At 38.0% G+C, this 12,233-nt stretch overlaps 1 protein-coding gene across 2 annotated transcripts in view; it reads right to left on the bottom strand.

Annotated features, from left to right (window-relative positions):
• Nucleotides 1-1,356: 1,356 nt before the first annotated feature.
• Nucleotides 1,357-12,233, bottom strand: part of Samd9l (sterile alpha motif domain containing 9 like) — a 30,906-nt gene continuing 20,029 nt past the window's right edge. Inside the window, exons 1-2 of one of the 2 annotated variants that reach the window (XM_036182903.1) lie at nt 11,383-11,408; nt 1,357-6,438 (exon numbers count right to left, since the gene is read on the bottom strand). In XM_036182903.1, the coding sequence (XP_036038796.1) occupies nt 1,663-6,417 (4,755 nt within the window). In that variant the 5' untranslated portion in view covers nt 6,418-6,438; nt 11,383-11,408 and the 3' untranslated portion in view covers nt 1,357-1,662. Of the gene's footprint in view, nt 6,439-11,382; nt 11,409-12,233 lie in introns of those variants that run through there. The other variant, XM_036182902.1, reaches the window with a different exon arrangement.

Here is a 12,233-nt window from a genome sequence, read left to right as displayed (position 1 = left end):
ACATGTACTGGATGTTCAGAGAGCTACTTGGGGGAGTCTGATAACAGATGAAGAGGTGAAGTGTAGAGGAATAAGGCAGTTAGGAACAGAGGCAGGCATCCATGTGTCTCCTAGAAACAGGATGTGTTTGTGAACTATGTAAGCACTTCCAGATTCAGTAGAAATAAGAACCCTGACAAGGCACAGCCTTCTTGATGACAAGAAGCATGGTGTCAGGAGTAGATAGGTTACATTTAAGAAGATATAGATATGGAGCATATATATATGTGTATATAATATATATTATTTTCCACTTACCATACCTTTTTATCATGTCTTTCATTTTATTGGCAACAGGTAGCTTTCAAATTCCAAGGTCTAGAATGCTGTTTGAGGCTAATTTGGCTACTAGATACTTGTGAATGAAATTCTGAGATGCTATTCCTTGTACTAGAAGTATGCTATAAAGTGAACTTACTGCTACAAGGGATCCGCCAATCAGGCAGGGACTGTGGGTGGCAAGAGAAGAGTTCCAGGTGGAGGTTAATCAGGAATAGAATTGTGAAGGACAAATCAGAGTAGCTATTTGGAGGATTCTGTGTGAAAATTAGACAGTCTTGTAGGGAGCACAGCAATCACCCAGAACAGGTTGAGAAGTACAGTACAAATGTAGGAATGGAAACAAGAAGGCAAGAGAAATGGGATCTAAAATCTAGGTGGGGAACATTCTACCTTCAAAGAGGGTGAGAAATGGCTTTGGAGAATGCTCACTCGGGGCTTGGTATGGGTGAATTCAAACAAGGACAGTTTGAAGTTTGTTCCTTTCTCCTTTGCATTCCTAAAGTAAAGATGTGGAGAGGAATTGTGTGTGTGCACCTGTGCAAGCATTGGGTTCAATGGAGAGTGAGGAGCAATGTATTTATTTTCCACAGAAGCATTTACTAACATCAAGATGATGTGAGTATACCTCTGCAGTAGCTTTAAGTGACAGAAACCTGCCTCCATGATGCCTTCATACACACACACACACACACACACACACACACACACACACACACACTCACATTCACACTCTCCTAGAGCAGAGATCTTTGAAACTGTTTGATTAAATTTAATTTTTAATTGTTTGTGTGTAAGAGGAAATGGAGAGAGAAAGTAAGAGAGACAGAGTGCACATGTGAGCATAGGTGTCAGTGGTGGCCAGAAGGCATTAGATTCCCTCATTCTCAGCTTAGGTGGTTGTGAACTGACTGATGTGGGTGGTGGGAACTCATCCAGGTCCTCTGTGCTCTCCACAGCTGAGATCTCTCTCCAGCACCTTTTCATATACTTCATCTTTGTATCTCAGGTGTCATAGTGAAGAAATAATTCAGAAAGGTGATTTACTTTACATAGACTTTATTGACCATTTGGAGTATGACTCATAGAAACCAACTGAAACATCTTAACTAAATATGTCAATCTGGGAATGCATATTTGGTATATGGAGTGATTGAAGCTGCTGTGTGCCAAGTTCTGTGGTATGGATAATTTCCTGTCCTACAAGGTCTTCCATAATGGATTAGAGAAAAAAAAGCAAACTGTGATTATAGTTAAGCCAATAATGTCATGCAAATGCTATGGACTAGGAAGAGTGAGTACAATAATAGTTAAAAATTTAGACCTTTGGACTAATGTACCTTCTTAGATCACTTTTATGCCATATGCTAGAGGGCCCTCAATGGAAAATCCTAGGTAGAAGGACACTCTCTCGATGTTCCTTCCACTTCTGAGTGGACCCGAGTACACAGAAGTCACTGGTATTTTTATTTTTGTCTCTGTTCCGTATTCTACAGAGATTAGCTTGCCTTCAGCCTGACCATATTGTAGTCGCAGGAGATCTTTGACTTCCCTCTTTTCCCACACTACTCCACTCTGCCAGAAGGAATTTGAATCTTGCACTTCACTGAAGTACTGCTCGATTTCGGCCTTGTGAACAAGACTGTTCAGTCCCTTCTTCTGCCCCAGGTAGAACAGGGTGCTTGGCTGCTTGGACCTGCACATGCGCTTGTACTGTCTCCTGAAGGATCGATTCAGGGATGAGACATACTTTTCTATGAGTGTGGAATCTTGATCTAGCTCATTGTTTTCTGGCCAGAATAGGAGGCAGGCCAGGAAATAAGGATCAGGATATGGATGACTTAGTCCCACAAGTCGCAGGACTTCTCGGAGCTTTGTTTTCAGTGTGTTAAATGGCAGGATGTTCTTGGAAGTGGGCTTTAGACAACTAAGAATAATGTTGGCCAAAATGAAATTCTGTGTCTCCTTTGTCAGCCCCTTGGCCATTCGCTTGGTTAGGCCTTGCTGTAATAGGAAGGTGTAGTCCTTCACTATATTTTCCATGTTGTTAACCTCTTTATGGTTTGGATTAAGATATTCAAGGAGGCCTGAAAATGTATCTGCTCTCCATGCTTCTATGCGTTTCCTACAATTCTCCTCTAGGAGTAACAGGTTCTCTTTGCCCTGTAAGACATTGGTGTCTAATCGGCAGAAAAGTTCTGCATATTTCTTGAAACACCTGCTGACTTTCTTAATTAGTGAGTGCTCTGCCATTTCTTTTGGGGTGTTCCTTGGCTTTAGAAGACCCATATAATCCAAAAAAAAATCAAAGCATCGTTTCAGATCTGACTGTAAATTCTGTAGGTGGGATGTAAAGTTGCTAAGAACAGCATAATATTCATCTTTTGTGTCTGGAGGATTGATCCCCTTTCCAGACAAAAATTGTACCATAGCGTCTTTCAACATTTCATTTTCTTTGTGGAAAAGGGGTGTGAGCTGAAGAATCCGGATAGTGTCAAGACCTACTTCTATTTCACCAAAGAACCCTGCTGTGTTGTATGTGTCATATCTTCTTTGGGACTTCTGTGGTGACCAGGCCTCTGTTTCATAGTCTTTACTATCCGTTTGCTGCTGAGACTCTTTGAATGCTTTGGAGGCCTTTTCTGCGATTTCTAGCAAATGTGTTAGGTTACCCACACTAATACTGCTACTGGTCTCATTTTCAACCAGCCACTGTTTGATCTCACTTTTGTAAACTTGACCAAGTGTATCTGAAATGTAGGAATTCTTAGGTGCTTTCCTTTTGGCCAAATTTGCCCAGACCAGAGCAGTACTAAAATTCTTCTTTTTAATATAGAAATGTCTTGCTAAAGCTTGACAAATGAGTGCATTTTGTGGGAATCGATCACTTCCTGCAGTCAAGACCTTTTCAGGTTCCTCATTCTGCAAGTCTTCAATTAATGGTGAAAACAGAGTATCTGTTTCAGCTCCATGCTCCTTACGTTGTCTTGTAAGCAAGAGAGTTTGCACATCATGCTTAAATTTGTCTCTTCCTATTCCAGAGTCATAGAATACTTTCTCTGCTAGTATATTCAATGCAATCTGACACTTGTCCATTCCATAGCTCATTCCCAGTTCTTTTAAACAGTAAATGGCAATCAGAGGGTGAATGAGACGTATTCCAGTGTATCTCCCATATTCTGAAACTTCTGTTCTTATTAGAAGTGTGGAATAGGTTCCCATGTTGTCTTCTACGCTTTTAGGTTTCTCATCTTTCCTGGTGAAAGTGATTGAGGTTCCCAAAAATATTTCACACTGTGATACTGAAATGGTAGAATCTGTAACATAAGAGTTGAGTAATGCCAGGTAAGAAATGAGCTGGGCTTTCCTGCTGTGAGTGTCCAGGTCTTTCAGTGTATTCTTCACTACATTTTCTATGTAAGTTGTATCAAAATTGCCTTTAAAGATCATAAAGGAATAAAAGTTTTCACAGTTCTTATGCTCCTTTTCAATTTCCTCAAGTTTGTCCTCAAAAGCTCTTTGTTCTTTGGCAGAAAGTTGGTATTTTAGTGAAATGCTTTCTGCTAATTTTGCACTTTGATCTGGATTCTGAGATCTCATGCAGTTCAGGATGATTACTAGTGTTTTTTCATATCTCAGACCCTTTTCTGCTATAAAGGAATTGATGGTGTTCTGCAGAATGTAGGCATTTTCTTGTTCTTCAAAATCATCCACAAGGAGAAGAACAGGAATGTAATCCTGGTGGCTGGTAGCCTTGTAGCTGATCAGCCTGATTACTTGTTCTCCAATCTCTTCAAAATCAGTTGCTTTGTTTTTCAATACAGCACATCGGAACTTCTTTTTTAAGTCCCAGAGAACATTCATAGCTAACGTAGTGCCTCCACAGCCTGGGTGATGGTACAGGTTTATGACTTTGGCAAATACCGGTTTAGGAGACTCTGCACACTGTTGTATTAACGTAGTAAGTTCTTCATAACTATCCCTTTTCACAAAAGCTGAGGAATAGTGTTCAGAAGAAAAATAGAAGTTCCACCAGGATACTTTGCCTCCTCGATAAAAGTGTTCTTCTCTCGATTTCTTAAATTTTAGGAATTCGGATTCATCTTTCTCTATGTCTGTGTCTCTACATTCATTTTCACAGAGGATTTCTAGTGCAGACAGAATATCTTCCTCCATTTTCTCCAGGATAACTGAGGAGGATCCACAGGAGGGCAAGAATCTTCTTGAAGACTGAATCACTGATTTCAGTTTAAGGATGGTATTGTTGACCAGTTCTATATTTAAAGTGGAAATGCTATGTTCTGCTAAATCCTCTTTGATTTCCAGTCTTACTTGCAGCAGATCACTCCACCGTTGGTAGATACGTGAGTTGACACAGATACACAACATGTTGTCCATACCATTGAAAACTTGATAGAAAGCACAGAAAGTCTCAATGAGTGGATCTTTTTGGTTTTCTACTGGAGAAAGTAAGAGAAACACCACCAAAACCTTCCCTCTTTCCACTACGTTTTCATCTGTGAGAAACGAGATCAGTCTCCTGACCCCAGAAGCTCTTTCTCTTTGCCACAAATGTGGCTCTAGAGGTTGACATGAGTCATTCTGCAAGTCTAATCTGCCATTGCAGAATATCCAGCTGGGCTGCTCATAAAGTTTCAGAGTAGAAATTTTCTCTTCCATGCTAGTTTTTTCTTCATACTGACTGGGTAGGTGGAGGTTTGCAATTCGGCTTTCTCTGTAAGCTTTGGCCACTCCCTTGATCTGAGAGCAAGGATCAAAATCCAGCACAGCAAACAATTTAATTTCCTTTAGGAAATCTAAATGCTCTATTTGATTTGGGGTGCAGTTATTTGTTACAAGAATGTACCAGTCATAGTAAGAGTTATCCAGTGAGCCTTGGTGTCTGGTCAAAAGTTTACCTAGCTTTAGCCCCTCACTCTCTTTCTTAGTCACCATCCTGTCTTCTTCTTCAGCCTCTTTTCTAGATGCTGTCCATGTCTTTAAATTCTCTAGAAATTTTTTGAACTCTCTATCCCGTTGTTTGGGATTGGCCAGGATATTCTTAGAGCTAGCCCCTTCTCTCACAAACAGTGAATTCTCTTCGCTTTGTTTCCATGTTTTATCTGTGTAACTTTGCATCCTAATGTAGAAATACTTTTCTTCACATATAGAATGTTTGGGAATAACATCTACTTCAATGACAAATCTATCAGCTGATGTATTGTTCTGCATTAGGACTTCCACAAACCTTGGTTCCCGAATACATGCCCTGGCTTCTTTGATGTCACTATCGTCAAAATACTTTGTGATCATTACATTGAAGTGATTAATGAATACATCTTTACTGGTGAGTTTCACACCGACAATTTGTCCATGTGGTTTGTCCTCAACTCCAAAATGGATAGTGCCATTTGTGCGTGAATTCATACAAGCTGCTGCAAACCGGAAGACTTCGTTGCTAAACTTCATCTTAATGTCAACTTCTGTGGCTGTTTCAGTGTTTGTGAGGGCTTTGAATTCATGCACTGGGTCTATGAGATTGAGCGGCCCTGTTTCAGCAACTTGTAGAACAGAGTGTTCTATGTAGCGTTTGTCATCATGAAAAGAATCAAAAGGATGTGGCATACAAGACATCTGTTCTGCTTTGGGTTTATCACCTTCTGTGTCTTTAATCACTATGTCATTTAACACATTTTCTCTCAGAAGACTTGGGTCTTGATCTTTATTCTGTCCCATCTCTCTGAGATCTTGATCTCTTTTCAATGAAACTGATTTCTTTTCCTTATTTTTGGTCTTTTTTTGATGTTCTTTTATTGAGAGTTTTGTATTACTTAATTGTCTGGAATCTTGATTTTCCCTTTCTGTTGAATTATTCAATGTGTTATACTTACGTTTTATCAGAAGTGCTGGACCCCGTGGCAACCCCATTTCTCTAAGATCTTTTTCAGTTAATTCCTGAAGAACCATGCCTGTCACTTCTTCATTGAGCAGGATTTGAGCATATTTCTCATCAATGTTAAGGTCTTCAGTTATCCATTTTTTCACATGTTCTTTGGTCCAGTCTTTGATCAATTCAGGTTGAGTTACTTGTTCATTCATGTCAAAGCTTCAAACTTGTTCCTTGAAAATGTAATACATTAATATTATATTTTATCATTCAAATTCCATAGCCAATTATTACCTTATACAAATTATATATAGAAACATGATAGTTTTCAAGAATAACTTAAACTGCTTGGTAGTCATTTCTAATTATTGTCCATTTTCACAGGCAATTGTAATTGTGCCTCTGAAATAAGCAGTAGCTGCTAGCTAGGTGGCAAATTTTTGCCTGTGATAACTTTCCTTTCCAGACTTCCCTGTGTGGAAGCTGGGATTCTGTTAGTTAAAACTAGAGTCTCCAGGAAGAGAATCACTTTTCATAGAATATTTTAAACTTTAAATATGTGAACGGCCACAAATATCCTGCACTCAAATTGACAAATATGACAGCAAATAAGATAATGACCTGAATAGGCCAAAGCAACTCTAAGCATACAGAGCAAAGTGGTGGTACTGTAATACCTATCTCAAATTATACTCCAGAGCCAAAGTGACAAAAGCAACATGGATTTAATCACAAGAACAGACTCATAAATCATTGGAATAAACAAGAGGATCCAGAAATAAGTCCTGCAGCAACAGTAATCTAAATTTTCACCCTAGTGTCAAAAGAACATATTGGAAAAAGACAATATCACCAACAAACAGATCTGGGAAAACTGGACATTCATATGAAGAAGGTGACTGTTTCTAACTCATGGGATAATGAGAAAAAGGAATCAAAAGCCTTTATGGATGATCTGAAATTGACTGAGGAAAACGTAGCTATGATATTGCAAGATTTAGGCATGTAACTGTTTTGGCAGAAATGAAGGTGTTGTAAAAAGATACCCATGTCTCTCAAATGTACTATCAGACTATTGAAATATAGGACTCCAAAGAAATGCAAATTTCTCTCTAGGAATCTCATCCTGGGAGTAGAAAAGGCCCCAGCCACAGAGAGAACTTGCTCCTGCCACAGAAAGAAAGTCATGCCAGGCAGTAGTGGCACACATCTTTAGTCCCAGCACTCAGGAGGCTGAAGCAGGAGGATCTCTGTGAGTTCGAGGGCACCCTGGCCTACAGAGTTAGTCTCAGGACAGCTAGGGCTGTTACAAAGAGAAACCCTGTCTCAAAGAAACCAAAACAAATAAACGTTTAAAAACTTGTCAGAATATATTACAGAATGAGACTCAAGCCCAGACAGTGATGGCTCAGTGGTGGGCGGGACCACATCTTGACTGCTTACAGGTGTAAATCCTTGGCCCTCTCCTTCAACTTTAACCTCACTTTTGGACCTTGACAAAGAACAATGAGGCTACATTGAATAAATGTTTTTCTGCTTTCCACTTTTTTTGCTCTTGTAATTGGCTTATTAAGAACTTGACTTGGGTCACAGGCTGTGATCCCCAAGTTTGATAACAGGCATAATCAATACCTTTCCCTGAAAAGGACTCTAGTATCACAAATAATAATCTTTGGAATTGACAGATAAGATGATAAGAAATTTAAAATCTTCTGCATATTTAAAGAAACAATCAATAGAGAGAAGAGACAGTTGTTAGCAACTATATATCAGACCTAGGATTGATATCTAGAATACATGAACAACTTTAAAAATACCAAAACAAATCATCCAGTCAGTAAATGAGCTAATGAACTGAATAGACAGTTTTCAAAAGAAGAAATACAAGTGACCAAAAATATTTGAAAAATAATTCCCAGCATCCTGGGGTACCAGGGGATTACAAATTTAAACTTCTTTGAGATTCCACCTCATCCCATTTAGAATGGGTTTCATTGAAGAAACAAATGACACAGATACTGACCAGGGTGCAGGGAGAGAGGATCCCTTCTTTATTGCTGGGTGTGGGAGTGGGGGAATGGAAACTGGTATAGCCACTGTGGAAATCTGTTTATCAAAAAATTGAAACCAAGGTTGCTATTATGTGTGGTGGTATTGTGTTCCCAGAAATAAACTTATCTGGGGTCAGAAAGCATGATGGCCACAATATTAAACATGAGGATAGGCAGTGGTAGCACACGCCTTTAATCCCAGCACTCTGGAGGCAGAGCCAGGCAGATCTCTGTGAGTTCAAGGCAACATTAGAAACAGCCAGGCTTGGTGACACTTGCCTTTAATCCCAGAAATCCAGCCTTTAATCCCAGGGAGTGATGGCAGAAAGTAGAAAGATATATAAGGCATGAAGACCAGAAACTAGAAGTATTTTGGCTGGTTAAGCTTTCAGGCTTTTGAGCAGCAGTTCAGCTGAGATCGATTTGGATGAGGACACAGAAGCTTGCAGTCTGAGGAAACAAGACCAGCTGAAGAACTGGTGAGGTGAGGTAGCTATGGCTTGTTCTGCTTCTTTGATCTTCCAGCATTCACCACAACAACTGGCCTCAGGTTTTATTTTAATAATAAGACATTTTAAGATTTATGCTACAATTATGACCTATTGTTAATTGTTTTTTATTATCGACAGTGGCTACCCCTTAAGCAATGGCTTAAACATGGGCCATGCCCTGTGAGTGTTTTGATCCCTTGGGTATGGACTCTTTCAAAGCTGCCAAGGGATCTTATCTGAATCTAAAGAACTTAGGATTCAATGGTTTAGGTGTAATTCTGCTCACTCATAGAGGCTGAAGAGCTAATAGTTAACCTTCTCCTCAGCCCCTACTTAAAAAACCCTTGATATACATGGTCCTTACATATCACTTCCTGTCAGCTTCTTGCTGGTTCAGCCTCCTGCTCACAGCTTATTTTATTTAATCAAACACATCTTTGAATTGTTAACTAAAGCAGTAGGAAAAAAATGCAACACACTTTAAAATAATATTCTCCAGCATTTCTCCCCTTTTTTTCTAAACAAATATGAAAGGTTTTAACTTTAAAATAGTAAAACTGTATACAATAAGAACAATTATCAAGTAAGGATTATATTCTCAATGTACCAAATTTCAATTAATTGTTTTTTGGTAAATTTTAAGAAAATACCCCATACTCTATCCTATCTTAGTGAATCTAAAATTTTTTATTTGAATTTATTTCTCTCAAGTCTAAGAAAAACTGCAACTATATCTAGTCTTCAACTTCATCAAAGGCCCCAGAAGGATATATATTACTTGAGTAGACAAATTGTGCATTGCAAACAACTTCCAAAAACTCTACAAATGACAGAGACATCTGACTGCCTGGACAATCACTCCAAGTTCCTTTGCAATGTTGGGGCATCCATCTTCAGCCCACAGGCCCCTAGGATCTGGCAGACTCTTCAATGAAGTAAGAAATCTGAAACACTGTCCTGCCTATATTGTCAGTCACATTCTTCTGTGTCCTTCAGAATGTCTGGCAGTTTATTCTGTGAAGCAGGAATTTTGAAGAACTTTTCTGCCTTATTTTTGTGAAGTTCACCAGCTGTTCCTCTATGTCCTGCATGTCCAGTTTGCACAGCACATTATCAACAGTCAAGGAAAAAGTAGTTATTTGCCCAAATAAAAGGAAACTCCTTAAGGAGTTTCTTCAATGTCCATCACCTTCTCTGAAGTAAATTGGTGCTGCCAGGAGCACATGTGTCTCATTGTCATGAAAAGCCCTACATTAACAAAACATTTTAAATTCTGTAGGTCTTTGAAAGGTTTGAAGACCATCTATCTATCTAAAATAAATCTCTATATGATCTGGAAAACATATCTAACATATCTGCAGTTTTGGTTGCTATGAATGACTAACTCTAACCTATGTTCCTGATTATCCTATATACTTTATAATAATGGGTTTCAAACACTACAACTTTGCCCTACATTTCCAAATGAACTGCATAGGCACAACACCTCAAACAAAAATAGAAACAAATATAACCTTAAATTTTTTATCAATATAAAAAAATACTTTAAACAAGAGTAGAAACATATATAGAGTGTGTTGCAACAAAAATTACCTTAAATTTGTGTCACTATACAAAAGTCCTTACAAATACAAAATATTTGAGATCAATAATTGTCCCTTAGTTTATAGTAGATTCAATAATCTACCCTAGTATTTAAAGTAGATTCAATAATCTACCCTTCTAGTTTATCATTCCTATATCCCCCTATCTTTTTTCTTTTTAAAAAGAGATCTTTGAATGTAATGTAATTTGTATAATTTCCTCCTTTGTCAATACCTGTAACAATTAAGAAACAACCCCATAAATGATAACAATCATTCATAACCCACCAAATGACCAAATACCACCTCTTAGGAATGGGAGTCATGTCCCCAAACTACTTCCTGTTCTTTGGAGGTGATGATACCCTGAAAAAAACTGAAATATTGGCCAAATCTTGAGAAAACCAGCTGAAACATTCATTGTCCAGTCTCTGTGTAATGGTAAAGTGCAGAGCTTATCTGAAATCCTGGCTAAAGTATCCTGTGAGGCTAGACCCTCTCAGCAAGCAGGTTTGAGTTGTCCTAAGCAGTTTGTAGCCCAATACTGATCTTAGGGTTTGGTTGTCCCCTTAATAGCATTACCGCAATCCCCATAGTTTCATCATTGTGGGGCCCTATCTTCTATTAGAGACATCAAAGATCACTGTTATGACTGGTCACGGTTCGCTGCTGCAAACTTAAACATTTTAAGTGTCATAAACAAAATGGTCTTATAAATTTAGAGCTAATATATATGCCTATGAAAAGCTTTAAATAGAATAAAGCCAAAGTACTGTGAGATTACTGGCAATAGGAAATTCTCTAAATTTTGGGTTTCTTCTGTCCCATATCAGGTAGCTCTTCTGACATGAGACAGAGACTTGGGATTTTCCTTTATCAAACATGCTTGGGTTTAGAGAAGGAGAGAGCCACATTGTAACCCTAAAGCCAGCTTCAATTTAATTACATTGGGACCACAAAAATCCATTTGCCTTTTATAGTTGTAAATGCCAAGAGAAACAAATTTTAGGAAGACTTATGAAGTTTTATGCTATACCATTAGGCCAATTTACCTCTTAGCTATCTCCTTTCCTCATCAGGAAGGCTCTCCTGTTCAAATCTATTCTTTATTAGTCTTGATGGTATCTATAGTTTTTCTTCTCCTGTGGAAACAAAAGCAAAACCTCTCTCCCAACATAACACATATCATTGTTTCTGAGTTTAACACATCTTTAAAATGTATAGGTTGACTTAATTAATCATTTTTTTATTATCCAAAGTCTCTCTGCAGCCTTTTTTATTGGCATTTAAGACATTTAAAGTTAATAAAGCATTGTGTAATCTATCTCTGGGTGTTTTTTATTACTTGCTTCTGTTTATTAATCATTTCTTTTAAAGTTGGATTAGACCTTTCTATTACTGCTTGTCCTTGGGTTTGTGTGGTGTACCTGTAATATGCTTTATGTTATAATATTTTAAAAAACTGTTTCATTTTACTAGACATGTTTGCTGGAGTATTGTCAGTCTTAATTTTAACAGGTATCCCCATCATGGCCATTGCTTCTAATAGATGTATAATTACAGAATCATCTTTTTCAGAACTGTAAGCAGTTGTTCTTTGAAATCTTGAATGTATCTATGATATGGTATACCTATTTTAATCTTCCAAATTCTGCAAAATGAAACACATCCATAGGCCAAATTTAATTTATTTGAGTACCCTTTGGGTTACTTCCTGCAGGTAGTGGATTTTGGTTATACAAGGAATAAGTAGGACATTTTCTTATAATTTCGTTGATTTGTTGCCAAGTGATGGAAAATTCCTTTTTTAAACCCTTGCTATTAACATAATGTGTTTTTTTTACCAAACTCTGAGGCCTCCAATACATTTCCTATTAATAACTGATCAATTTCATCATTACCT

The sequence above is a fragment of the Onychomys torridus genome, chromosome 3, assembly GCF_903995425.1.
Source record: "Onychomys torridus chromosome 3, mOncTor1.1, whole genome shotgun sequence".
Taxonomy (NCBI): Eukaryota; Metazoa; Chordata; class Mammalia; order Rodentia; family Cricetidae; genus Onychomys; species Onychomys torridus.
The sequence above is the reverse complement of the archived record's forward strand: the minus strand, read 5'-3'. Positions and strand labels throughout refer to the sequence as shown.